Below are 24,817 nucleotides of genomic sequence, written 5' to 3'. Positions count from 1 at the left end.
TATTTTTGTTTTAATAGAATATATATAGATATAAAAAGATTTTTGATTGATTAAGATAAATATCAAATAAAATAAGGCATGTTAACTTTTTAATAAATAGATACAACATCTTGTATTGTAGACTTTTTTTATAATGATCATTTGTAATACTATAAATAAAATAAATAAAAAAGAAAAGGATAAAAAACTAATAAATAGTAAATGTCAAGGAAAGGAAAGAGAGTAGGCTAACGACCACAGAAACATGGAGCCAGTATCTGCTTCCACCAATCCTATCGCTTCAACCCATATCTCTTTTAAATATCCTCTCCTAATAATTATATGTTTCACCATATATCCTTTTTTAAAATTTCTTACAAAATCTTAGGCCACCAATAAACTCTCTTGCGAGTAAAATAAAACGAAAAAAATAGAAGCCATTTTCGCTTCGTCTGTGCCACACACACACACGCCCTCCTCTCTCTCAGACTTTCAAAGTTTTTCTGTTTCAGGTGAGCCAAATTAAGTTTGATCTATAATCCTTGTCTCTTAAGGAGATAACCAATTACATTGATTTCTTACTGAACTCTTTTCTTTATGCCAAATTTTGAAACGTTCTGTTGATCTTGAATGAATCTGCTTATTTTTCGGAGAAACATGGTTTTTGGATTTGGGTTTTAATGGGTTAGTCAAATTTCGATAGTGGTGATGAATTGAACCATTTCTTTTGCCGGATAAGGTGAATATAATCATTTTCTAAAGTGTTTGAATTTTTTTGTTAGCAGAAGAAGAAGAAGGTTGATCTTGAGGAGTGAAGAGTTGATGAATTGAGGGAAAGAGTACTGTTAGTATATGGGATGATGGCCACAACAGCTGTTGTAGGACTCAACGCAGGGAAAAGACTGTTGAGTTCTTCCTTTTACTACTCGGACGTCACCGAGAAATTTCTATCTGTAAATGATCTTTGTTCATCACAGTACTACTACCATATTGCTTCAACAAGAAGTGGAATAACTGCGAAAAAGACATCATCATCCAACTACAGTCCGAGCTTTCACTCATCAAGTCGCCACACACAATCTGCCAAGGCTCTTAAGGAGAGCGTGGATGTTGTGCAGCAATGGCTACCTCCTGGATCTGATCAGGAATTGGAAGAGGATGATGATACCGTTGAGGCACTCTTGTTGCTGCAGAGGTCTTTGTTAGAAAAACAGTGGAATCTTTCCTTTGAGAAGAAGAAGAAGATTCCGGTGACGTGTTCAGGGATTTCAGCTCGGCAAAGGAGAATGGGTGCTAAGAAGAAAACTAATATTAAAGTGGTTAATTCAGACTTGTTTCAAAACAACCGTGTCAAGGGTGGTTATGTGAAGGGTGTCATAAGTGACGATGTTCTTAGTCACGCTGAAGTCGTGCGCTTGTCCAAGAAAATCAAATCTGGCCTTCGTCTTGATGAGCATAAGTCAAGGTATTTACATAATAAAACTATTTATTTATTTATTAATAAATGCATAGACTAAATTTATTGTTATCTGTGTGGTGGAAAAACATTTAGATTGAAGGATAGATTAGGGTGTGAGCCTTCTGATGAACAGCTTGCAACATCCTTGAAGATATCTCGTGCCGAGCTGCAGGCATGGTTGATGGAATGTAATCTAGCTAGGGAGAAGTTAGCTATGAGCAACGTTCGTTTGGTTATGTCTATTGCTCAGCGTTACGATAATATGGGAGCAGAAATGTCTGACCTTGTTCAGGTATATATTTTCCAAATCTCTCTTTTTGTTTTCCATCAACTTTTCTCTGAACAATTTTTTCTTTTCTTTTTTTATGTTTCCTAACTCTGAAGGGTGGTCTTATCGGACTTTTGCGGGGAATAGAGAAATTTGATTCTTCCAAAGGTTTCAGAATCTCAACTTATGTATACTGGTGGATTCGACAGGTGAGGACGATAGCGCTTCACCTCATTTGTTTTTTTTTTTTTTTTTTTTTTTTTGGCTGTTTGAAAGCAAAAACTGAAGCTTTTTTTTTGTTGTTTCAAATTTCTAATCAAAAGGGTGTCTCAAGAGCATTAGTGGACAACTCACGAACATTGAGGTTGCCTACTCACCTGCATGAAAGGCTAGGTTTAATCCGAAACGCAAAGCTTAGACTTCAAGAGAAAGGGATCACACCCTCCATTGATGTAAGCATGTTCTTTAACATTTCAACAATTCTGGCTTTATCCTCCTTGTCTACGTGTATCTCATGTTTTATATTTATTGTTGTTTCCAGCGGATTGCAGAGTCACTAAATATGTCTCAGAAGAAAGTTAGAAATGCAACAGAGGTATTTTTTTATTTTTTTTTTAAAACATGTAACTTTCTTTTTTTGAGGGCAATGTGTATTTTGTGCTCATGCTCTTGGCACTCGAAAACTTGCAGGCTGTAAGCAAAATATTTTCCCTAGACAGAGATGCATTCCCTTCTTTGAACGGTCTCCCTGGAGAAACCCACCACAGCGTGAGTCTCTGTTTCTGATTCTCTTAAACAAAACGACAGTTTTAGTTTCACCTTCCATGAGTATATAACATTCTGGCTGATTTGTTCTAATATTCTCAGTACATTGCGGATAATCGTTTGGAGAACAATCCGTGGCACGGGTACGATGAGTGGGCACTCAAGGTAAAACCAACAGTCATTACTGAAGTTAACATTTTATATGCTTCTGGTTGTGTGTTTTTTTTATGAAAATTGTACTCTACTTGGTGTTCACTGAAGATTGATGATATAACTGCAGGATGAAGTGAGCAAGCTTATAAGTGCAACACTTGGAGATCGGGAAAGGGAAATTATTAGGTTATACTATGGTCTAGACAAAGAATGTCTCACATGGGAAGACATTAGCAAACGGTATGTATTCAACCTTAAGCCTCTTTTTGACCCATTGGTTGTATCATCATCAGACAAAGATCTTTGATGTTTTATTGTTGGGAAATTAACAGGATAGGATTATCGAGAGAGAGGGTTAGACAGGTGGGGCTTGTGGCGCTCGAGAAACTAAAACACGCAGCGAGGAAGAGTAAAATGGAGGCAATGATCCTCAAGAATTGATTTTGTTTTTGTACATTTTTATTACATGAGAGCCATAGAGAGAGCGACTGTGAATGTTGTATATAGACAGGGAACAAAAGGGGAATACTCTCTTTATTCTATCTTCCTTGCTTGTTATGTAATCTGAGCTGAGAAACAAGGACAGTGATGTAATAGTGGCTTCAGGTAACTTACTCATCTATCTCTCTATTTCATTCATACTCCTCTTATTCATGGAAACTCTTAGTATGTGCCACCATGTGTTTTATTATGTACACAATGTGTATTAGACCACCGGAGATCAGACGAGGATCAGGTGTTTTGATGATGGTCTTACATACACATAATCTTCCTGGTGGAAATCTACAATCTTACAATCTTATCACAATGACAGAAAAGATTCTAAACACCGAATAATGTAAATTATTAGGGTTTTCTCTCCCACTGGAGACACTCATTTAAAACCAACAATTCAAATAAAAACTAATTTCTCTAATTGTTATGGTTTCAAATAAAAAATAATAATTTTACTATATCAAGCTATAACCTCAAACAATCCATACATCTACTATTAAGAGAGAAAAAACTAACTTTAAAGGCTTTTTTTTAATATTACTCCGCATAAATTTATCCAGTTCAACCATTTTCATATTTTATAGACATTTGATTTTCACAAACCATGAGAGAATTGCCCACAAAATTAATATAAGATTGTTACTGAGTTCAAAATCAACCCCGAAACCCAACTAAGCTTTATGGCCTCAAATTGACCGTATTGGGCCTATGAGTGAAGCCCAATGGTAAGAAAAACCCTAACAAATTGCAGAGAGGTTTTTACAAAATCTCTCCTCCATTTCCATCTGAGGGAAGGGAACCCACTGGACTGAACCATGTCCTTCCGAACCCGCGCCTCGTCCTGGACCCGTCTTCTCCTCCGCCGTAACCCTAGATCCTCATTCTCCCGTCAAATCTCCAGTCTCGATGCCTCAGGATCCGCATTTCCCAGAAGAACAACGCCATGGATCTCGTCGCAGACCCACCGTTTCTCCTCCGCCACCACAATTTCGCCGGCGGAAGCGGATAGAGTAGTGCGAGATCTTCTAGCGGAGGTGGAGAAGGAGAAGCAGCGTGAGAGAGAGGAGAGGCAGAGACAAGGACTAGACTGCAAAGACATCGACGACGAAGACGAGGAAGATTACCTCGGGATTGAGCCGTTCATAGAGAAGCTTAAGAAGCAGAACTTGAAAGACGACGGTGAACTGAACCGGCGCGAGGAATCGTCGGATTCGGATAGCGAGCTTGACGAAGTTGATTGGGATGAAGAAAGGAAGAAAGAAGACATGTTCAACAAGAAGTTCCAGAGGCATAAAGAGCTTCTCCAAACCCTCACCAAGTCGGAGACACTCGATGAGGCCTACAAGTGGATGACCAAACTCGACAAATTTGAGGAGAAACATTTCAAACTGGCACCTGAATACAGAGTTATCGGCGAGCTGATGAATCGGTTGAAGGTAGCTGAAGGCAAAGACAAGTTCATTCTCCAGCAGAAGATAAACAGAGCTATGAGGTTGGTTGAGTGGAAGGAGGCCTTTGACCCAAACAACCCAGCAAATTATGGAGTCATCGAGCGTGACAATGTTCAAGGTGGAGAAGAGAAGGAAGAGCGTCTTGTAGCAGATGGCTCCAAGGACGATAATGATGACAATGAAGAGGAGTTTGATGACATGAAGGAAAGGGATGATATTCTGCTGGAGAAGCTGAATGCCATCGACAAGAAACTTGAAAGTAAGCTTTCTGAGCTTGATCATACATTCGGGAAGAAGGGGAAGCGGTTGGAAGAGGAGATTAGAGATCTGGCTGAGGAGCGAAATGCTTTGACTGAGAAGAAAAGACAACCTTTATACAGAAAGGTAGCTGGATTCTCCATTTATTCTCACTTTTTTACATGAAATAGTCTTATATATGACGCATGATTTTCATTCAGGCTTTGCTAAACAGTAGATGTAGTGTTGTACATTGGTTTTAAAGAATTTCGTAGCTAAAATTTTTCATTCTTGGTGTTGGTTCCACCCTGCTGTATATTTATTCCATATGCTATGTTGTTTAATACATATGAGTGGGCCAGTGTGGTGTAATAGCTTCATTTGTTTATTTTACTTAAGTAAGTTAAGCTTCAATGGTAAAGTTATGTTGTGAAACTGGGTGGATATTGGCATACATTTTCTCTCTCGATTTATAACCATGAAGGAAGAATATGGGCATACTTTCTTCACTATTCCTTATGCTGATCAGGTTTATTTCTTCTTCTTCTTTTTTATTGCAGGGATACGATGTGCATGTAATTGATGTTAAAAAAGTTGCCAAGGTCACAAAGGTATAGTTGTCTCTCTTTCAATTCAGTTGTCATTTCTCTTTGTTAATTCAATTGCTCGGCTACAAAAGAGAAACTTGTGCTTTAGGGTGGCAGGGTTGAAAGGTACACTGCGTTGATGGTATGCGGGAACTACGAAGGTGTCATCGGGTATGCAAAAGCAAAAGCTGAAACCGGCCAGTCTGCAATGCAGAAGGTAATCCCACATTACCATTTTTCATCTAGAATGAATGGCGAAGACTACACGTTTTATGTGGTCTCGACACTTTGTACCTATGTTACTTATGGCAGGATCTCGTTGTAGCTAAGATAGTCAATTAAGTGATCTGATACAGTGGGAAGCTAAATTGTGTTTTTTCTTCTTTCTTTTCTCTTTACTGCTAAACGTTGAGGATATGAGAGATATTCTAAAAGCTTGAGTTTTAGGTAATTTTAGTTTATGCCTCAAAAATTAAATTTACTCTGTAGTGTTCTTTTGTGCATAAATGTCTTTAGTTCACCTTCCTTTGATGCCGATACCAATGAAAAGCTTATGTCCCAGTTTAGGTTGGTTGACGTGTGCATAAATGTCTTTGCTTGTACATCGATTTCGATTCTCTTGAATTGACCGAAGAACATATAACTTATAAAAAAAGCTTATGATATTCAACTCTTGTTTTGTTATGATGCCGTTATACATCTTTGTAGATCCTGTCTTTAGATAGTTCTCATGGTCTCATTTCTAACAACTACCGAACAGGCATATGAGAAATGCTTTCAGAACCTGCATTACATAGAACGTCATGAGGAGCACACCATTGCACATGCAATACAGACTTCTTACAAGAAAACTAAGGTATTTATTTGAGTCCCTTTTTTTGACTGCGTGATCTATTCTTGCCACTTTATATTTATGTTATTTATAAACTTGAATCTGCTACTAGTTATATTTATGGCCTGCACCAACAACTACGGGAATGAAAGCTGGGAGAGTTGTGAAAACAATGTTGCTCCTCGCGGGGTTCAAGAACATCAAGTCTAAGGTGCATTTTTGCTTCATCCTCTTATAACACTGGATTCTTGTTTTCATTTCAATTTTGGTTTAATAAAAGCCAATTTTCTTCAGGTGATTGGTTCAAGGAATTCATACAACACAGTTAAAGCAGTTTTGAAGGCGTTGAATGCGGTAAGTAGTCTGAGCTATATGACAGGAGAATCATTTTTTTTTTAAATAGAGGAGATTTTAGTTAAACCTCATTTCATATTTGTCAGGTGGAAACGCCAAAGGATGTTCAAGAGAAGTTTGGCCGGACAGTTGTCGAGAAATATCTACTGTGAGCGCTACTGCTTTCAGGCCTTTGATTTTCATTGTTGAGTTTTGGATCAAGTCATATGTTTGGGAGGGTGTTTATTACTCTACAATAGAAATTATCCTTCTATTGTTTTGGTTAAAAATAAATGTAGTAAAAATAGTCGATCCTTTCACCAATTCTTCCTCAACTATCCAGCCGTCGTTAATCTTCGAAAACCTTTCTCGTTTTAATACTCCAATGTTTAAATCTTAAGAATCTGAAGCTGGTATTTTGTTTCCTCTATTCTGAATTCATAATAATAGATGGTAGAAATTATTAGATCGGTTAGTTATATATACAATTGCCCTTTTTAGCTATGTGAATCAATGAATTAGATGTTATTGAAAATAGTAATAAACTTTTCAATTTTATTGAAGATACCAATCAAAGGTAATAAAAATACATAAACAGAAAATGTAAACTAATGGAAAAAAAACTATATTTTGTTTCTGTGTTGCACTAAAAATAAAAATTAGTATTCCTGTTGTTTAATTCGTAAGCCGATAACATTCTGTAGCGAGAGTACAACCTCGACGATATGTGTTATCCGCTCGGTCCTCTTGACCATGTTGTTTAGCTGGTACGTTGTGCTTCAAAGCATCATAATTTATATATCGTGTGGCTTGGAGAATCTTACGGCTCACATCCAAACCAAATCTCATTTTCATGGTCTCTTCTTCTCCATCCTCGATGCAATTCTCACCCAACCGGTCACATTTTATTTGTCGAGATTGGACTATTGCTGGACATAAGGCCACCAAGATGGCCACGATGATTAACAAGAACTTCAAAGGATTCATAATTGAATGTCAAGAGGGTTTTGAAATGGCGAATGGTTGATTTCTTTACTGTTTAGAGCCTTCTTAGAGGTTTGTAAATTGTTATTAAACACTCGACTTAGTCGACCTTTATATAAATGTTGATTTTTGTAGGTTCATCCTCTATGGCAATATATTCATTTGTATCACATGGTTCCTTGAATATTTGACTTGGTAATTTTGATTTTCTCATTTTGAGTAAAAAATCTGGTCTTCTTACCCTAATTATATCAGTGTAATATTTACTTATTTTTAATTAAGCGAGTCAATTCGCATAATGTAAACCAGTCAAAAAACTCAATGTTGCTTTCTGCATCTGTATTTGTATTTATGACTTAATCAAAAGTTCAAAACTAAGGGGAGTGTACAAAAATTACTGATGGGATGCATTAGAATTTGGAAACATGAATTTGTATATAAATAAATAAATAAAACATCATGTCATGTAGTTCCATCCAGATTTGTTTGTTTTTGGTATTAATAAAACCTGACTTTGAATATCAGAAAATAAAACCTAATCCAATATGGATAATTTTGGAATGTTTTATATGTCACGTTTAAATCAAATATTTTCCTGATCTTCAAATAAATTTTGATACTGTTTTATTTTTATTTTATTTTCAGTTGTAGTTAAGTTTGAATTTTTAATTTACAAATAATGATTCTTTATAAAACATGCTCATGTATGATATGATTCTAAATCTTATAAATAACAATAGAATAAAGCGTTGATAGGTTACCATGTGTTCTTATAATTTTAATTTTTTTTTCATTTTTATTGTTCATAATTTATTTTTGTTTCTATTTTGTTTGTTTATAATTTTTTTTTTTGTTTTTAACTAAAGTATTTAATATTTATCTTCTTAAAAAAAGGTTTCAGTGATCTTACAATTATCCAGTTAACCGGACCAAACATTAGTTACGTTATATAGATGCAAAAATTACAGAAAGGTTTATTATAGATGAGAAAACCTAAGCATGAACCCTAAAACAAAAGATGGACATTCAAAGACTAAGAGAATAGAGCTACCCAGACAGAACTAAAGTTTATACACTAAAAATTGTAGTTTCAGCTCAGACGATCAATAACACATATATCTCTTTTAATCTCGATTCTTCCTTCTATATTGTTTGTTACTGATCCGTAATACATACAAATATCCCGCCTAAAATATGCTAACAATATAGTATGTTTTGTTTTCTAGTAGAGTCACCAATATTGCTTAACGGACCTAGTCTGATTTTGGTATCTATACTATTATTTGAGAAATGATTTTGTTTACTTGTCATATTCTCTATGATTTTTGGTTATTTTTTATATTTATCATGTTGTCAATAATTTTAATTAATATTTTGTTTATTTGTCATTTTCTCTATGATTTTAAGTATTTTGATTATTTGTTATTTTTCAATAATTTTTTGCGGAAATTGCCAAAAATGACTCAAAACTTAATTTTGAATACAAAAATGTATTCTAAATTCAATCAAATGCAAAAGTATCCCAAAAGTCTAGTAAAATTACAACATCTTTATGACCAAACAAAAAACTTGTATTAAGTTTTACTATTATAACCATCCGCGTGAGAAGACTTAGAAAGAACTCTTCTCAGAGAATTCAGTCGATCTTTAAAATAATTTAAATTTTTACAAAACATATTTTAATGGAAAAAAAATTGAAATCATATAATAATGAACATTTCTAAATGATGTAAATTTAGTTTTACTAAAATTTAATTATTTTCAACATAGATGAGTGAATGTAAATTAAATCATGATAGTTTTTGGTTTAGGTAACATATGTTATAGTATTGTTGGTATTTTTAGGGTTAGATTTTGAAATATTATCTTTTAAAAAAAATTGACCTATATGTGTTTAGTGACTATCTAATAACTTGATTTAAACATTTTCTAAGTTTCTTTTAAGTTTAAATAAGTGTTTTTTGCTTAGTTATTTGATTATAGGGCCTAGAAGACTCAGAGAAAACTTACCAAGATATCTTCTGGCATATCCCGCCTAAATTTTAGAAGAATTTAGGTTTTCTGCCTAAATCGAAGTCTTCCAAAAGTCTTCTAGGGAAAGTCTTCTCATGTATTATATCTTAAAAATAATTAATAAATTTTATAAAAATATTTTGAAAGAGAAAAAATCGAAATCATGTATTAATAAATATTTCTAAATGATGGAAATTTAGTTTTATTAAAATTGAATTATTTTTAATATAGATGAGTGATAGTCTTTAGTTTAGGGTTTGGTAACATATGTATAGTATTGTTGGTATTTTTATGGTTAGATTTTGAAATTTAATTTTTTTAATATTTTTAAAGTTTGACCTATATGTGTTTAGCGACTATATAATAAATTGATTTAAACATTTTCTAATTAAGTGTTTTTTGCTTAGTTATTTGATTATAAGGCCTGGAAGACTCCAAGAAGATTTTGGTTTAGGGTTTAGTAACATATGTTATAGTATTGTTTGTATTTAGGGTTAGACTATGGAATCTTAACTTTAAAAAAAAAAGAAAATTGACCTACATGTATTTAGTTTTGTGAATATTAAACACTTTATAAGTTAATTTTATGTTTAATGAATTTGTTATTTGCTATTTAGGTACTTATTTGATTAGGTTATGGTTTGGAAGACTTCTTGGGAGGAAGACTTCTAGAAGAATTCCCAAGAAGATTTTCAGAACACTTCCCAAGAAGACTTTTTGAAGACTTCTTCTAACATAATCTCGCCTAAATTTTAGTAAAATTTAAGTTTTCTGTCTAAATTTTAGTAGAATTTAGGTTTTTCGTCTAAAGCGAAGTCTTTCAGAAGTCTTTTCATGTATTTGATTTTAGAGTCTAGAAAATTCCCAAGAAGTCTTCTCTTCTCTTAGAAGACTTCAGTCTTCTGTATCGAAAATATTAACCTAATTGGAATTCTTGTCTATATATATAAAGAAAATTTACACATTCTCTTTCTTTCTTTCAAACGACTGCAATAAAAATGTAATGTTTCTCAATCTAAAACTCTCCAACCTCTCTTTAATCTCTTTGAACATCAAAATACCTAACTTTAAATTCATTTCTCATTTTTTCTTATGTATTCTCACTAATTTATCTTATTTTTGCAGGTTTTTCATTATATGGCTCTCATCTTTTATCCTTCAAAGGTAGATCTATAAATTTTGGATATGTATTATTGTGTGTTTTATATATTAGATTCTAAAAAGCTATAGATTCAACCTAATATGACTATTTTGTTTATTATTTAAGAATAAAATTATATTTTGAAGTTTTTCTCTGTTTTGAAGTCATTTGAATGTTTTTGAATTTGCAGATTTTTCAGATCTGAGACAGACTTTGAAAGACTTCTCAGAAGACTTCCGGAAGACTCCTCGGAAGACTTCTAGGCAAGTGTTTAATGCATTTTATGCTATAATTTTATGCTAGAATTAAGACTTCCGACGAAGTCTTTTGCCCAAAGTGGAACAAATTTTGGATATGTATATTGTATATTTTGTATATTAGATTCTAAAAAGTTATAGATTCAACCGAATGTGATTGCTTTGTTTATTATTTAAGCATAAAAAATTATTGTTGAAGCTTTCTTTGTTTTTAAGTCATTTGAATGCTTTTGAATATGCAGATTTTTTCAGATCTGGGTCAGAATTTGGAAGACTTTTCAGAAGACTCTTGGAAGACTTCTTGGGAACTCCCCTAATGTCTTTTATGCTAGAAGAGTTCCCACAAAGTTTTCGGGAAGTCTTCTGCCTAAAGTGGTACAAATGAATGATGTCAAGTGAAGTCCAAGCTTATCTATGTTGAGGAATGATTTTTAACTCCATGTGTAATAGTTTTGTTTATGCTATGTTTTATGATTTGTATGTGTACTATTTTAGTTGTGAATTCTTTTGTAAACTTGAAGAGATGTTAATCAAAAGAATTTGGTAAATATGTTCAAGTTTTGCCAAAAAGTACTCGACATCACTGAAGTTATTGATACAACATACCAAGAAGTTTTTTTTAACTATTCTACCACTCATAATAAAATACAACAACACAAGAACTTAGTCAAATTTACTAAAATTAAGAGAGAAGACTTCACAAGAAAACTTAGTCAAATTCACAAAATATCAAACGTGAATTTTAAGTCAAAGTTGAAATTTTAAATCTCATGTAAGTTAAAAAGTATATCTTATGATCTAAAAAACACATTAAACCACATGACTTAATATTTTTGAAGCTATTCAACACTTTTGAAAGTTAAAAACATACTTTGAAATTACTTAACACTCTAGAAAATCTATAGCAGAAGTCTTCGCTTAGAAGACATCTTAAGAAGTCTTCTCGGATTAGCTAGAAATATTAGTAAACATAAAAATCTGAAATCTCATAATTATCACCAAATAAGTTATGAATTTCATCCAAAAGCCCCAATATTGGCTAATACACACGAATTAATAAAAAAATATTAAAAATTTATTTTAGTTGTAGAGAAAATGAAATTCTAAAGAAGTCTTCTCTCGTAACCAAAGGTTTGACCAAATCTAAAGAAGTCTTCTCATTAATATTAAATGTTTTACTCTTATTTTTCAATTGCAAAAGTAACCTACGCAGACTTCTTGCGACAGTGAGAAGACTTTGGAAAAACTTTCAGAAGACTTCTATAGAAATTTTCCCCGAGACGACTTCTCTGGGATTTTTCGATTTTTTTCTTAATAAAAGAAAGTTAGAAGACTTCTAGGGAAGTCTTCTTGATGGAGAACACATCTAGCGAAGTCTTCTGAAAGTCTTCGCGAACAGATTTGAGAAAAAAACGATTTCATACTTTGAACCTGTGAAATGACTTGCTTAGCTTCTCCAAGCACCCAGAACTTCTGTACAAAAGCTACCAAGTCGTTAATGACCATGAATCATGAGCTTCAATGTCTCTGTGAACCTTACAAAGCTTGGAATCAAAGTCTTGGTTTTTTAGATGAATTTGAAGAGAGAGTGAAAGAAATGTGATTTGTGTGTCAGATAATGAGATACGATGAGTAAAAATCAAAACTTTGGTGCATTAAGAGCTTCAAATTGGTTGTTCATGGTGGTTAGTATATTGATGGCAATGAAAATATTGTAAATACTTGGTGAAGATGAGGATGATAAGGTAAAAGACTCATTAATCGTATTTTCGTGAATAACTTGAACTTTAAGGGTGAATATGAAAAAAAAAAGTTTCAAAAAAACATGAGTCATTTTTGTGTTTGACTTGAAATTAGATCATATTTGAAAAACCCAATTTTTTTTTCAAAGTTCTCAATAATATTAATTAATATTTTTTCTTATTTATCATATTTTAATTATTTTTAGGTAAATCTTTAGTTTTAATAATCAATATTGTTATTTATAATTTTATTAACCAAGTAGAAGTAAGAATTCATTTAATTACACACCTGAAAGAAAGAACGGGTCAATTAACTGAAAAAAAACTGTTAATTAAAATAAAAATGTAACAATAATATCATAATTAGCTTTATCTTATATTTACTTTATGATTTTAATGGTTTATATTATAGCCAATTTCTCTATTGTTATTTTAACGGCTTACATCATAACCAACTTCTCTGGTTCTTATTAAAAATAATGATCCAATTAAATATTATTACATTATTAAAGTGAAGGTGTCAAAACTTGAAAATACATGGACAGATACAAAAATGGTTCCGACGAAATTGGTGTTTTTAGATACTGTTGTATGTATAGTATTTTTTAATTTATTTGTATTAGTTATATGATTTGGTGTTAATCAATTATATTTTTCAGAATTTATGATTCTCTTGATGAACATTATCTTGGTAACTTCCTATCTAAATATCTAAAAAAACTTTTTTTGTTCTGAATAATTTTACCGCTGTTTGACTATACCGCATAATATAGAACTAATTTTTTACCGATTAAAACAAATTCTTATAAAATAATCAAAATAAATCTTTGTGATGATTTTCACCTTTCGCACATCTCATCACAAAAGAAGAGATTCAACTAAGTTAAAATTAATTGTTTATGCTTTAAAATAGATTTTATGAACGTTAAATTTAATATTAAAATTAATGTAATAAATGATAAACTTGTTTAAATTAAAAGATATATGTTTTAAAATATAAAATTTTATACTTATCCTGAATATTTTTATATATTTTGAATATTAAATAATCATATTCGTAACTAAAATAAATAATTTTCATTTATGTTTGCCGAACATTAAACTATTTTTATCTTGAAAGTCATAGAACATTATCACAACAATATATTTAAGCTAAAATAGTAAATAATCTATAAACAACAAAATAAAAATTTACTTAAAAAATTTAAAACATAAGGAAACATGAAAAACTAAGATTAAAATATTAAATAACATAAGATGATTTGGTATTAAAAAAATATTCTTTTAATTTAATTTTTCAGAGTTTCTTTTGATACACCTTATATCGATATATGCTCATCTAAGTTATCTCAAGTACATTCATTTGTTTTTAGTAACTTTACCGTCATTGACTATACCACATAATATATATATATATTTAATCACTTATCTCTTAAGATAAACACTTATATAACAATCAAAAGCACTCCTTGTAATGATTTTATGAAAGAGTTGCAAATAATTACTTCAAAAGCTTTTTTATTGGTATATCATATTTATATTATCCATATTCATCAGTCTTTTTATTTTAATATTTTTGTTTAGATCTGTGAATGTTGGACCTCTCGTGGATCTCATCGCAGAAGGATATCTGTAACTAAATTAGAATTAACTATTTATGACATAAAATAAGTTTTATTGAGCACTTAATATTTATTTCATTTAATGTAACCAGTGATAAATTAGTTAAAATATCACTGAAAATATATATGTCGTAAAATATGAATTGTTTACTTATGCTAAATATTTTATATATTTTGAATACAAAAATCATATTTCTAACTAAAATAAATTAATATGCATTTATGCATGATAAATGTAAAATGTAAAATGTAAAATTATTTTTTGATATGTGAAATCACAAACATGGTCACAATAATATATTTAAAACAAAAATAATTAATAATCTATAAAAGAAAAAGGGAAATTAATAAAAATATTAAAAATATAAAGAAAAATAAAAACAAAGATAAAATTATTAGATAATATAACAATAAACTGACAATTAATAAACGTAATATAATTATAATCCACAGTAATAAAGAGGTAATGTTTTATAAGCATTAATTTTTTGTCTCATAGTTTCTAAAATTTAAATTTTTGATAATATATGATATTTATTGGCTATTGTTTTTTGTTGATGTTTTATGAGCCGTAGTTCTTTCTAATGCCTTCACTGCCGCTGAGATTATTTTTAACCACGACTAAAATAAGTGTTTGATTTCAAATTCAAGTTGCCTAATGGTAAATTGGTTATTAATAGATACTATTATTTTTGTATCCAAAACCTACACCCGTATATAAAAAGATGAAACAAAAAAACAGAATCTAATACATCATAGTCAATACAAATATTGAAATTAAATAGTTTTTATTTTAGTGATAAATTTATATCAAATTTAATAATTTATATTTAAATAAAAATAACACTAAGCTTGAAATTTATTAATATATATACAATCTGCACAAGGTGCGGATAATCATTTAGTTGGCACTTAATATATATGTGCTAAGTCTACTACCCAGGGACGGACCCATTTAGAGGTTAGATGAGATCTGTCCCACACACTATTTCTTTTTTTTAGTAATTATCTATAATTTATGTAAACGTCTAGTCTATAGATGATTTTTAATATGTGCCCCACATAAAATAAGCTGATGGGTTCGTCCCTGCTACCACCAACAATAAATACCGAAACGAATCCGATCCGAGATTCAGAATTACACAATCGGTACCAAATTTTCATATTTGAATTATCCAATATCTGAAATACTTGACCTAAATCCATTCCAATATCCAAATGGCCAAGCTTACTGAACATTGTTGAAAAAATTGTGAACTCAAATTTTTGTGTGGAAAAGTCTGTAACAACATACGAAATATACAACCACAAAAAAAAAATATACTTGCAAAATCTGAAAATTTCTGTACATTTTAGGATAATAAATTATATACAATGATTTAAGAAACATTAAATTCTTTAGGACATTTCAACCATAAAATGACAGTCCACCATATCACGTAAATTTATAGAAAATGCCAGTCCACTAAAATGTTGTGAAATAAAGCGATTGCGTCGTCTTGTAGGTTTCAAGACAACAATCATCGTTTCTACACAAAAAAAAACATCAGTTTCATTTTGGGCGAAAGGCTTCATTTTTCACTTGTAGGGAAAAATATCTTCCGCTTTTATTTTTAAAGAAAATAATAAAAATTCACAACATAAGTACACATACGCAATCGATGACGTCAGAAGAATCCATGATGGGCTGTCATTTGTAGTGTGGTACAAATATGTGAAGCTAAAAAAGAAGCAAATCTGATTACTCTCTCTCCGGATATATGTCCCTTCAGAAATCATAATTTTCAGTTAGAAATATCTCTTTCCACGTAAGATGATACGAACACCGCACAAAAATAGATAATCACTTTGTTTTTTGATAATCACAATTTAATTCAATTATAAAAGCAATTGATGTATGAACATGCATTTTAAGAAAAGGGTTACACGTAGGTTGACTATTTGACCAACAAAAACTTGTTACATACAAGATTTGGCCACACACGTGTCTACAACTCTATATATACGAACTGAGAAATAGGAACAAGAAGAAGAAAGAAAAAAAATGGAGATATGGTTACTACTCATCGTGGTTTCTCTGAGCGTATCTATTCTTTTCCATCTCCTCCTCCATCGCCTACGTAACTCATCCTCTCTTCCGCTACCTCCTGACCCCAACTTCTTCCCCTTTATCGGAACCATCTGGTGGCTCCGACAAGGCTTAGGTGGTCTCAACACCTACCTCCGCTCCGTCCACCACCGTCTCGGCCCAATCATCACCCTCCGCATCACTTCCCGTCCCGCCATATTCGTCGCCGATCGCTCCCTCGCTCACCAAGCACTCGTGTTAAACGGCGCCGTTTTCGCGGATCGTCCACCTGCGGCTCCCATCAGCAAAATCGTGTCCAGCAATCAGCACAACATCAGCTCCGGGTCTTACGGGGCCACGTGGCGTCTTCTTCGAAGAAACCTGACTTCGGAGATTCTCCACCCTTCCCGCGTGAGGTCTTACTCCCACGCTCGCCGTTGGGTTCTCGATATCCTCTTCGATCGGTTTCGCAGGCATGATGGAAGCGAAGAAGAAGCCATCGTTGTTGTCGATCATCTTCACTATGCGATGTTCGCGCTTCTGGTTCTTATGTGTTTTGGAGATAAGCTTGATGAGAAGCAGATCAAAGAGGTGGAGTTTGTTCAGAGGAGACAGCTTCTTAGCTTTTCGAGGTTCAATATCCTTAACCTCTGGCCTAAGCTAACCAGATTGATATTCCGAAGTCGATGGGAAGAGTTTCACCAGATGCGGAGAGAGCAAGGAGATGTTCTGCTTCCTCTGATTCGTGCTCGTAGAAAGATCGTTGAATCGAGGATGAAGAATAACAAAGACTACGTGCAATCGTATGTGGATACTCTGCTCGATCTTGAGCTTCCGGAAGAGAAGAGAAAGCTAAACGAAGAAGAAATCGTGAGCTTATGCTCCGAGTTTCTCAACGGTGGGACCGACACGACAGCTACGGCGTTGCAGTGGATCATGGCGAATTTGGTGAAAAAGCCGGAAATCCAAGAGAGACTATACGAGGAGATCAAAAGCGTTGTTGCCGGAGATGAAGCAAAGGAGATTGAGGAAGAAGAGGCACACAAGATGCCCTACCTCAAGGCCGTGGTGTTGGAGGGTCTCCGGAGGCATCCTCCTGGACATTTCGTGCTACCCCACAGCGTCACTGAGGACACTGTCCTGGGAGGGTACAAGGTACCCAAGCGAGGGACTGTTAACTTCATGGTGGCAGAGATTGGGAGAGATCCGGCGGTTTGGGATGACCCAATGGAGTTTAAGCCTGAGAGGTTCATCCGTGAAGAAGAACCGGTTGACATAACCGGAAGTCGGGGGATAAAGATGATGCCGTTTGGAGCGGGGAGGAGAATCTGTCCAGGGATAGGGCTGGCTATGCTGCACTTGGAGTACTATGTGGCCAATATGGTGAAGGAGTTTGAGTGGAAGGAAGTCAAAGGTTATGAAGTTGACTTGACCGAGAAGCTCGAGTTCACTGTCGTTATGAAGCATCCGCTTAAGGCTCGTGCTGTGCCCAGGACAAGTTAATCGTGTTCGATTCTCTTCTTTGGTTTAGTTTAATCTTCTCAAGATATGATCATATGACGCAGTGTGTACTTTGTTTGCTGGAGTAGATGATAAAAAATAAAAGCTTTTATTTTCCTCTGCCCATATGTAACGTAAAAGGTCACTGCAACTAATTCCTGCAGTGTTTTGTTTGTATGGTGGGTCTAGAATAGTGGGATTTTTAAGCGAAATCGTGATTAAGCGAATTAATAGACTGTAGGTTAATTTTATGGGGAAATTTGGATAAACAGCTCATTAATGAGATTATATTTTGAAAATGCACTTTCCATTATATGAATTGACTAAATTATCTTTACAGAATGTTTTAAACATTACTAATATTCAAATTAAAAAAAAATGAAGGATTTATTGACGACACCAAATTAGATTTGAATTGCTGAAATCGAGTATAATAGACAAAATAAACGACTCACAAAACTCATGATACATCGAGTGCTAATAATACGGTGAATTGTTACAGGAAGGACGAGACAATAATCTATAATAATAAAGTTACTTTTCTCTTTTCTCGTAAAACCACCTTAGCAAAAGGTATCTTAAAATGCGACACGTGACATCATATGCTTAATTTTTCTCATAGAGTTTTTAAATTTGGGTTTACCTGGGTCAAACCATGTAAAAAAAAATCAAAGGTGTCAACGGTAGGATTCGAAACTGGGTTTAGACCTTTAGGGGTGTCACAAAGGGAATTTGACCAACAGAGCTATTGGTATTTTAATGTTAATCCATACAAAACATATATTTATCCAAATTTAACGTGTGTCATGTGCAACCCTATCCTCTCAAGTAGGTCCGCCACTGCCTTCGCTCTCCTCGGAGGTTATGAATCTTTACCTATAGATAGAGTTGTAAGCTTCGGTAAAATTCTTATCTTCTTCCCCAAAAACTGTGATAAATCTTTTGCTTCTAAGAGATTTTAAAGCTCATTGGCACTGTAACGTTTTTGAAGACCCAAGGTTTTCATCACCATCTCTACAAAAACCATCATCATGTGATATGGAACTCTGGACATTATCCTCTTTTTCTCAGAAACACATTGCTGGTGTTGAAGAAGAAGATAGAATCTGGAGAAGAAGATCTGAGCAAAAGCAACATTCACAAAGAGGGCTATATGAGGAAGGCTATAATTGACTTTTAGAAAAAGTTTGTTAACTCTTTTTCTTTCTCTCCGCTTATTCACCTTAAGGTTACTGAAACTCAACCTCCCTTATTTTCCCTTTTCTGGTGGATCAGATTGGGTTTGTATTGGTTTTAGCCTTGAAGAAAGATATTAATTTGTTTGACATTGCAGATTTTTCTGACTAACCGAAGGGAAATTTATCAGAGAATTCCAAGGTGTGCCTTTCTTTAACAAGTTAGTCCTTTAAAAATTGTGTTCATTAAATCCTGATGAAAAGGGAGTGATGTTTTTGTTTGATTGATATTCAATTGGGCGATTATATCATCCAAGTTCAAAGATAAAAGCCACAAGGCAGTGTAGAAGAAGGTTTGTGAATTGTCGTCGGTGTGAGTATGACATCTACTTCGATAGAGAAGAGAGCTTTGTGGCGAAGATGTTTTCCCTTGCATCCATCTTCACTGAGAAGAAATCTAGGAAAATAGAGAGATGACAAAATCACTTCTCAGATAGTTTTAAAATATGCACTTGGATCACATCCAAGTCTGATAATAAAAAAAAAAATTGAGTTTGGAATTTAGTGTTTGAATGTGCTTTGTTAACAGATAAAGGTTTGTATGAAACAACGATCTCATATATGGGAATTGGATAGATCAGTAATCTTTTCATATGCTATCATTAACCACTAAAAATTAGATCGGATCATTTATGAATCGGTAATTTTTATATTGTATCAAATTATTTCTCAAAGTATGTTCTATTATTTTTCTCTGTTTCAAGCAATAGTTTTGGTTGGAGAGATCGGAAGCGGGAAATCTATTATATAATTGCGATGTTGCTTAGGTTTCACGATTTTGATCATGTCAACAACGTCAAAACGGGTTTTGTTCAATGAAACAATCAGAACAATATTGCTTATAAAGGATGATATGCTTCTGAATCTGCAACTGAGCTATCTAATGCTCGTGGCTTCTTAGTGGACTACAACATCTAACTTTAAGGGCATTTGAAGGAATGCACAGCCCTATTTCCAGATTCATACTACACAAGAATATATATTAAATGTTGCAAGCATATTAATACAATGATAGGTGAAAAAGGAGTTCAATTGTTAGAAAGTATTACACTGAGGGACACTTTTCCTCTTTAATATTTCACTATAGGTCACTTTCTTCTCTTCAGACACTTTTATTAACTCTTTGCACATAGAGAGTAAATGTAAAATTCCACTCCTGCCCTTCTCCCTTCTAAGAAGAAATTTTTTCTTAATTATTAAAATCATGGTTGTATAAAACAATTTTTTTAATTTTCACATCGATCAAACAAAATTGTTTTCTATCATCATCATCATCATCGGTTCCTTTTGGAATTTTAATATCCACAGAGAAAAAAAGAGACCATAAAGTTGCCATGCACTCTGTTGAATCGTGACCTTATCTGCTCACTTCAACCCACAGCTGAGCTTGATTCTGACCACCACACCATGATCTCCTCTCGTCGGGATTGTGCTCCTCTGCAACACGAAGACAGCTGTGGCCGTCTCTCCGTCGCAGTTCATCGTCGTTCGCCGTTGAATCTCTCCACCGAAATCAAAGCCCAAACCACCGTGAGAGCACTGTCCAAGCCGTCTACTACGTCGCCGTGCTCAGCTCCGCTGGTTTCGTGCTCCGTCGCGACTGTCTCGAAACAGAGATCGAACAATCTGGGTTACGGGGATCGATTCATCTGTCTGACCCAACTTCTTCATAATTTCATAAATGGTCCCTCGACTTGTGGTTAATTGTGACTTTACCCCAAATATTTTATAATCTGCAGATTTCTTTCTGATTCTTCCCAAACTTTCAGAAAATGTACTTTAGCCCTTGTCATATGCAAATAAACACATATATGTATTAAAAATATTTAAATACATTCTAAAATGATTTAAATGAAGTAAAACAAGTGTTAAAACTCATTAAATTATGAAATATTAATTGCAAAAAGAGATCTTACAAATATTGAAAGACAAAATTGTAGAAATGAGTTGAGAAAATACTGTTCTTTCATTTTCGTTTTGGAATTTGAGATTAGCGTAAATTCTGTAATGTATGGATTAAGATTACATTAAGGATGACTAGTTAATCATTGGCCTATAGATTGGTGTACATGTGGATATATAAATAAGTGTACATGTCATTAGTGTACATAGCTTCTTCTTTTTTTGCTTAAAAATTAGTGTTAATTGAAACACACATCTATAAATCTACAAATCATTGCTCAATTTCACCTTAAAAACTCAGAATTTATATATGATAGCTATATGTGACATTTGTTCTCTCATAGAAAGTCACAACGATTTCGAGCAAGTGATTGTTACAAGTTTATCGAAGAAAGGTACCTATTGGAAAAAAATATAGTATGTTCGAATATGTTTGAATGTTTGTAAATAACTACAATTTTGAAGTGTTTTAATCAAAATTATGAAAAATTTATATAATTTTGCCACATTTATTTAAATTTAAATAACATATATATATATATATATATATGTGTACACATGTACACTAGATTGATAAAATACACATGTACAAAAATAATGTACGCATGTACACTCAAGTGTACAAAAATAATGTACGCATGTACACTCAACTGGGGGGTGTACACATGTACACTTCAAAGATGAAGTTCATATAGTATCCATGCATTTTATTGAACACTTACCATGCATTTTTGTTGTTTGATTTTTAAACAAACAACATCATTTCAAGTACTACGCAAATGCAATACGTATAGATACTGTTTTATTTAAAATAGAACTATATGTAATGTTTAATTTAAAAAGTTATAACTAACATAATATAATGTTTATGTGAATCATTATAAGTCTCTCTAGTACGGGTTCGATCACGCGTTTGCTCGTTTTGCTTAATTTTAAAAATATTTATGTGTGGCAATTTTGTAATAGAATCGTCATCTTGAAGTTAGGGTTTCCTACGATTTCTGCAACTACATCTCGGAGCCGCCATTGATTTTTTATGAAATCTCCATTTCTTTACGATTTTACCTCAAAAACTTACAAATGTTGTATAGATTAGCCGATTATACTCAAAAGACAAGAAAAAAACAAGTTTTCTTATAACTTCCTAATTTTAACACTAGGTAAGAGACAACATGAAAGTCGAACGCATGAACCCACAAACCCATGTTTCCATTGTCGTTGAGCCGAGGTGAGTTCGTCATTACCAGCCTTATGCTCGACCTCCAAACCTCAACTACGACCTTCATCACTGATTTTATGTAAAGGTCCGACGAGATTGGTGTCGGTGAAATCGACGAAACGACGGGGAAGAAACCCCCACATTTGAATCTATTGATAGGATAAAAAAGATAGTAAAGATAAAATGATATTTAGTTTATGTGGCTGTAATTTAAAGCAATAAAATAAAGATATAATTTTAATTTTCATGACAATTCACCACGAGTGACAAAGGAAGAAATAATTTAGTTGGGTGAATGTTGAAGTTGGTTGAGGACATAGTAGTCTTTTCCTCCTCAAAAACTACCTCAGTAGCTTAAATGTACCTAGAGTGTTATATAATCTCAAAAACTGACCCAGAGTGTAAAAGACTCCAATTGTTATATGGAGAACAACTGTTAAAGATCCTAAAGTGGTTCTGCTAGATGAAGAAACATGTGCTCTAGATGCTGAGTCAGATTGTGTTCCAAGATGCATTGGACATGGTTATTGTTAAATGTCTAAATAGAATATGATTCACTTATTGACACCACTGGTTTTCTTAAATAACACTACTAAACATAAAATCCGTACAAGTTTCACCACAAGTTTAACACACAAAATAAATCATCCTTATTTTTTGCCTCTACAGTTACTTGAATATTACTTAAAATGTCATTGGACCTACTTTCAAATATACTAACTGCCATTAACAATATTGATATGCTATAACCTCTCCCCCTTCTCTTTAATTCCATTTTTCGCGGACCCTCACGTTCTTCTATTGAGCCAAAATGTAAATTGCAAAACCATTTATTTTCCGTAAAGTTAGTTACAGAAAATAAAATGTAAGCCACGCAACGAGAATTTTCATTTATGTAATTTTTATATATATAAAATAAGTTACGGCAGTTGGGGTTGTATAGTTTGGCATGTTTAGACTATTTTACTAAAAATATGATACTATAATTCTTATATAAATTATGGTTTTTATAGTACGTGTTATAATTTAGCATAAGTGTAAATATATATATATATATATATATATAATTTATAGTTTAGATTGCAATATATTTTTCACAAACTAAAACATTTAATAAATTACATATTTCAAAATAAAGCTTCAATTTGTATTCACCAATTTATGATTGGAAAGTTAAATATATTGCTTACCTAACTTTAAATCGTTGAATTAAAAGTCTATATATAGCATGGTCATCAAAATTCAAAATTTGATCTATCCAAAAATAATTTATATACATTATATACATAAATTAAAATATAAATTATATATAAAACATTTTAAGTATATAAATTATTTTTAATATTTTAATTCTATTGAGCAAATATTTGTTAACAAAAAAAGTAATCCCGTGTTTTTAAAACACGGATCAAAATCGAATCTCAATGTAAATTATATTGGTTTTTCAATACTATTGTTTATCCATACCTGAAATTAATCATTCTTTCTAACATATTTTAAATTTAAAGTCGTACTACAAAATTAATCAATAAAAAAAATTTTGAATAAAGAAGAAAAAATTTACGTTTGATCATTTTGCGAAATTCTATAATTTAAAGTTTCAAATAACATTCTATCTAATCAAAACACATAAATTTCTTTCAATATTTTTAGAAATAATCAACCAAAAATATACCCGCCCTTTGAAAAGACGGATCAAAATGCATTATCATATAAAGCACGAGAATTTAATAATCATCAGTGCGTTTTGGAAACTAATGAGCCCAAAGAAAAAACAGTCGATAAGGTTTGTGAGCAAAACACACAAAATTGATACAAATGCCAACACAGTATAATTACCCACCATCTAAGCATCCACTTCCTACTCCCGAATCCGATCAACTTCATAAAACAAACAAGGAACCACAAGATTAATCCATCACGGGAGCTTTAATATCTACATACACAAAAATCCAAGAAGCAAAAACTAACCACACTTAGAAACACTACGGGATAAAATAAAAATAGGACATCAGCTCGAAGCTACTCTGAGTATTGTTAGTTTTTGCAATGAAAATATACAATTATATAGTAACATAATACAAGTTTTTGCAGTGGTCACAAGAATTATATTTTGCAACAACATGCACGTCAAAAACACAAAAATTAACACATAAAGCTATTCTTCACAGATATTTAAGAACATATTTTAATCAACAAAACACCGTCACAAACACAACTACATGCAATACTGCACTTTGCTGTAATTAACAATTCACAATACTCACATAACACAAACTTATAAACATACAAAAATAAGTTACCATCCAAGATAAAACACCCAAAAATCTTCCACATTACACAATAGTCAAATCAAAGAACCCCTAAACACAACACATCTGAACACACAAAAAGACATACACATTAATCAACTAATCAACTAACAGAAGTCCACGACACATTTACAAGAAAACAATATCCAGCGCGAAGCGCGGACAAACCACTAGTTCGTCTTAAATTTCGAGAAGCTCACGAGAAGTTTGGCACTGGGCGAGCATGAATTACCCTCCTGTCTTTCTTCCGGTGGAGCTCATGT

At 32.7% G+C, this 24,817-nt stretch overlaps 4 protein-coding genes across 6 annotated transcripts; 3 read left to right on the top strand and 1 right to left on the bottom strand.

Annotated features, from left to right (window-relative positions):
* Positions 1 to 312: 312 nt before the first annotated feature.
* Positions 313 to 3,263, top strand: LOC106388196 (RNA polymerase sigma factor sigA). 3 transcript variants are annotated; one of them, XM_013828212.3, is made up of 10 exons: positions 313 to 491; positions 765 to 1,444; positions 1,532 to 1,730; positions 1,823 to 1,915; positions 2,030 to 2,158; positions 2,248 to 2,301; positions 2,397 to 2,474; positions 2,574 to 2,636; positions 2,752 to 2,864; positions 2,957 to 3,263. In XM_013828212.3, the coding sequence occupies exons 2-10, from the start codon at positions 837 to 839 to the stop codon at positions 3,063 to 3,065; spliced, it is 1,446 nt and encodes a 481-aa protein (XP_013683666.2). In that variant the 5' UTR covers positions 313 to 491; positions 765 to 836; the 3' UTR covers positions 3,066 to 3,263. The 3 variants fall into 3 exon arrangements, with proteins under 3 accessions (XP_013683666.2, XP_013683667.2, XP_048604083.1); XM_013828213.3 differs by having other exon boundaries at positions 335 to 491; positions 762 to 1,444; XM_048748126.1 differs by having other exon boundaries at positions 435 to 663.
* Positions 3,264 to 3,888: 625 nt separating this feature from the next.
* LOC106388195 (mRNA export factor GLE1) lies at positions 3,889 to 6,989 on the top strand. Its single transcript, XM_013828211.3, has 7 exons — positions 3,889 to 4,954; positions 5,368 to 5,418; positions 5,504 to 5,611; positions 6,155 to 6,250; positions 6,339 to 6,437; positions 6,521 to 6,580; positions 6,667 to 6,989. Exons 1-7 carry the CDS (start codon positions 3,935 to 3,937, stop codon positions 6,730 to 6,732), a joined length of 1,500 nt encoding a protein of 499 aa, XP_013683665.3. The 5' UTR covers positions 3,889 to 3,934; the 3' UTR covers positions 6,733 to 6,989.
* LOC106387383 (protein RALF-like 14) lies at positions 6,777 to 9,664 on the bottom strand. Its single transcript, XM_048748127.1, has one exon. The coding sequence runs from the start codon at positions 7,544 to 7,546 to the stop codon at positions 7,235 to 7,237; it is 312 nt and encodes a 103-aa protein (XP_048604084.1). The 5' UTR covers positions 7,547 to 9,664; the 3' UTR covers positions 6,777 to 7,234.
* Positions 9,665 to 16,235: 6,571 nt separating this feature from the next.
* On the top strand, positions 16,236 to 18,000 carry LOC106388194 (cytochrome P450 89A2-like). Its single transcript, XM_013828210.3, has one exon. It carries the CDS (start codon positions 16,363 to 16,365, stop codon positions 17,887 to 17,889), a length of 1,527 nt encoding a protein of 508 aa, XP_013683664.1. The 5' UTR covers positions 16,236 to 16,362; the 3' UTR covers positions 17,890 to 18,000.
* Positions 18,001 to 24,817: the final 6,817 nt, after the last annotated feature.

Source organism: Brassica napus, chromosome C2, assembly GCF_020379485.1.
Source record: "Brassica napus cultivar Da-Ae chromosome C2, Da-Ae, whole genome shotgun sequence".
NCBI lineage: Eukaryota > Viridiplantae > Streptophyta > Magnoliopsida > Brassicales > Brassicaceae > Brassica > Brassica napus.
Note: the sequence above shows the minus strand (reverse complement) of the source record. Positions and strands in the feature narration are given on the sequence as shown.

What these genes read in the sequence shown, in the direction of transcription:
- LOC106388196 (XM_013828212.3), top strand. Translation starts at nt 837, where the DNA reads ATGATGGCCACAACAGCTGTTGTAGGACTCAACGCAGGGAAAAGACTG. An exon ending in CTTGATGAGCATAAGTCAAG is followed by an intron (nt 1,445 to 1,531) that starts GTATTTACATAA and finishes AAAAACATTTAG; the next exon opens with ATTGAAGGATAGATTAGGGT. An exon ending in ACGATGAGTGGGCACTCAAG is followed by an intron (nt 2,637 to 2,751) that starts GTAAAACCAACA and finishes ATATAACTGCAG; the next exon opens with GATGAAGTGAGCAAGCTTAT.
- LOC106388195 (XM_013828211.3), top strand. Translation starts at nt 3,935, where the DNA reads ATGTCCTTCCGAACCCGCGCCTCGTCCTGGACCCGTCTTCTCCTCCGC. An exon ending in AAGTTGCCAAGGTCACAAAG is followed by an intron (nt 5,419 to 5,503) that starts GTATAGTTGTCT and finishes CTTGTGCTTTAG; the next exon opens with GGTGGCAGGGTTGAAAGGTA. An exon ending in TCAAGAACATCAAGTCTAAG is followed by an intron (nt 6,438 to 6,520) that starts GTGCATTTTTGC and finishes AATTTTCTTCAG; the next exon opens with GTGATTGGTTCAAGGAATTC.
- LOC106387383 (XM_048748127.1), bottom strand. Translation starts at nt 7,546, where the DNA reads ATGAATCCTTTGAAGTTCTTGTTAATCATCGTGGCCATCTTGGTGGCC.
- LOC106388194 (XM_013828210.3), top strand. Translation starts at nt 16,363, where the DNA reads ATGGAGATATGGTTACTACTCATCGTGGTTTCTCTGAGCGTATCTATT.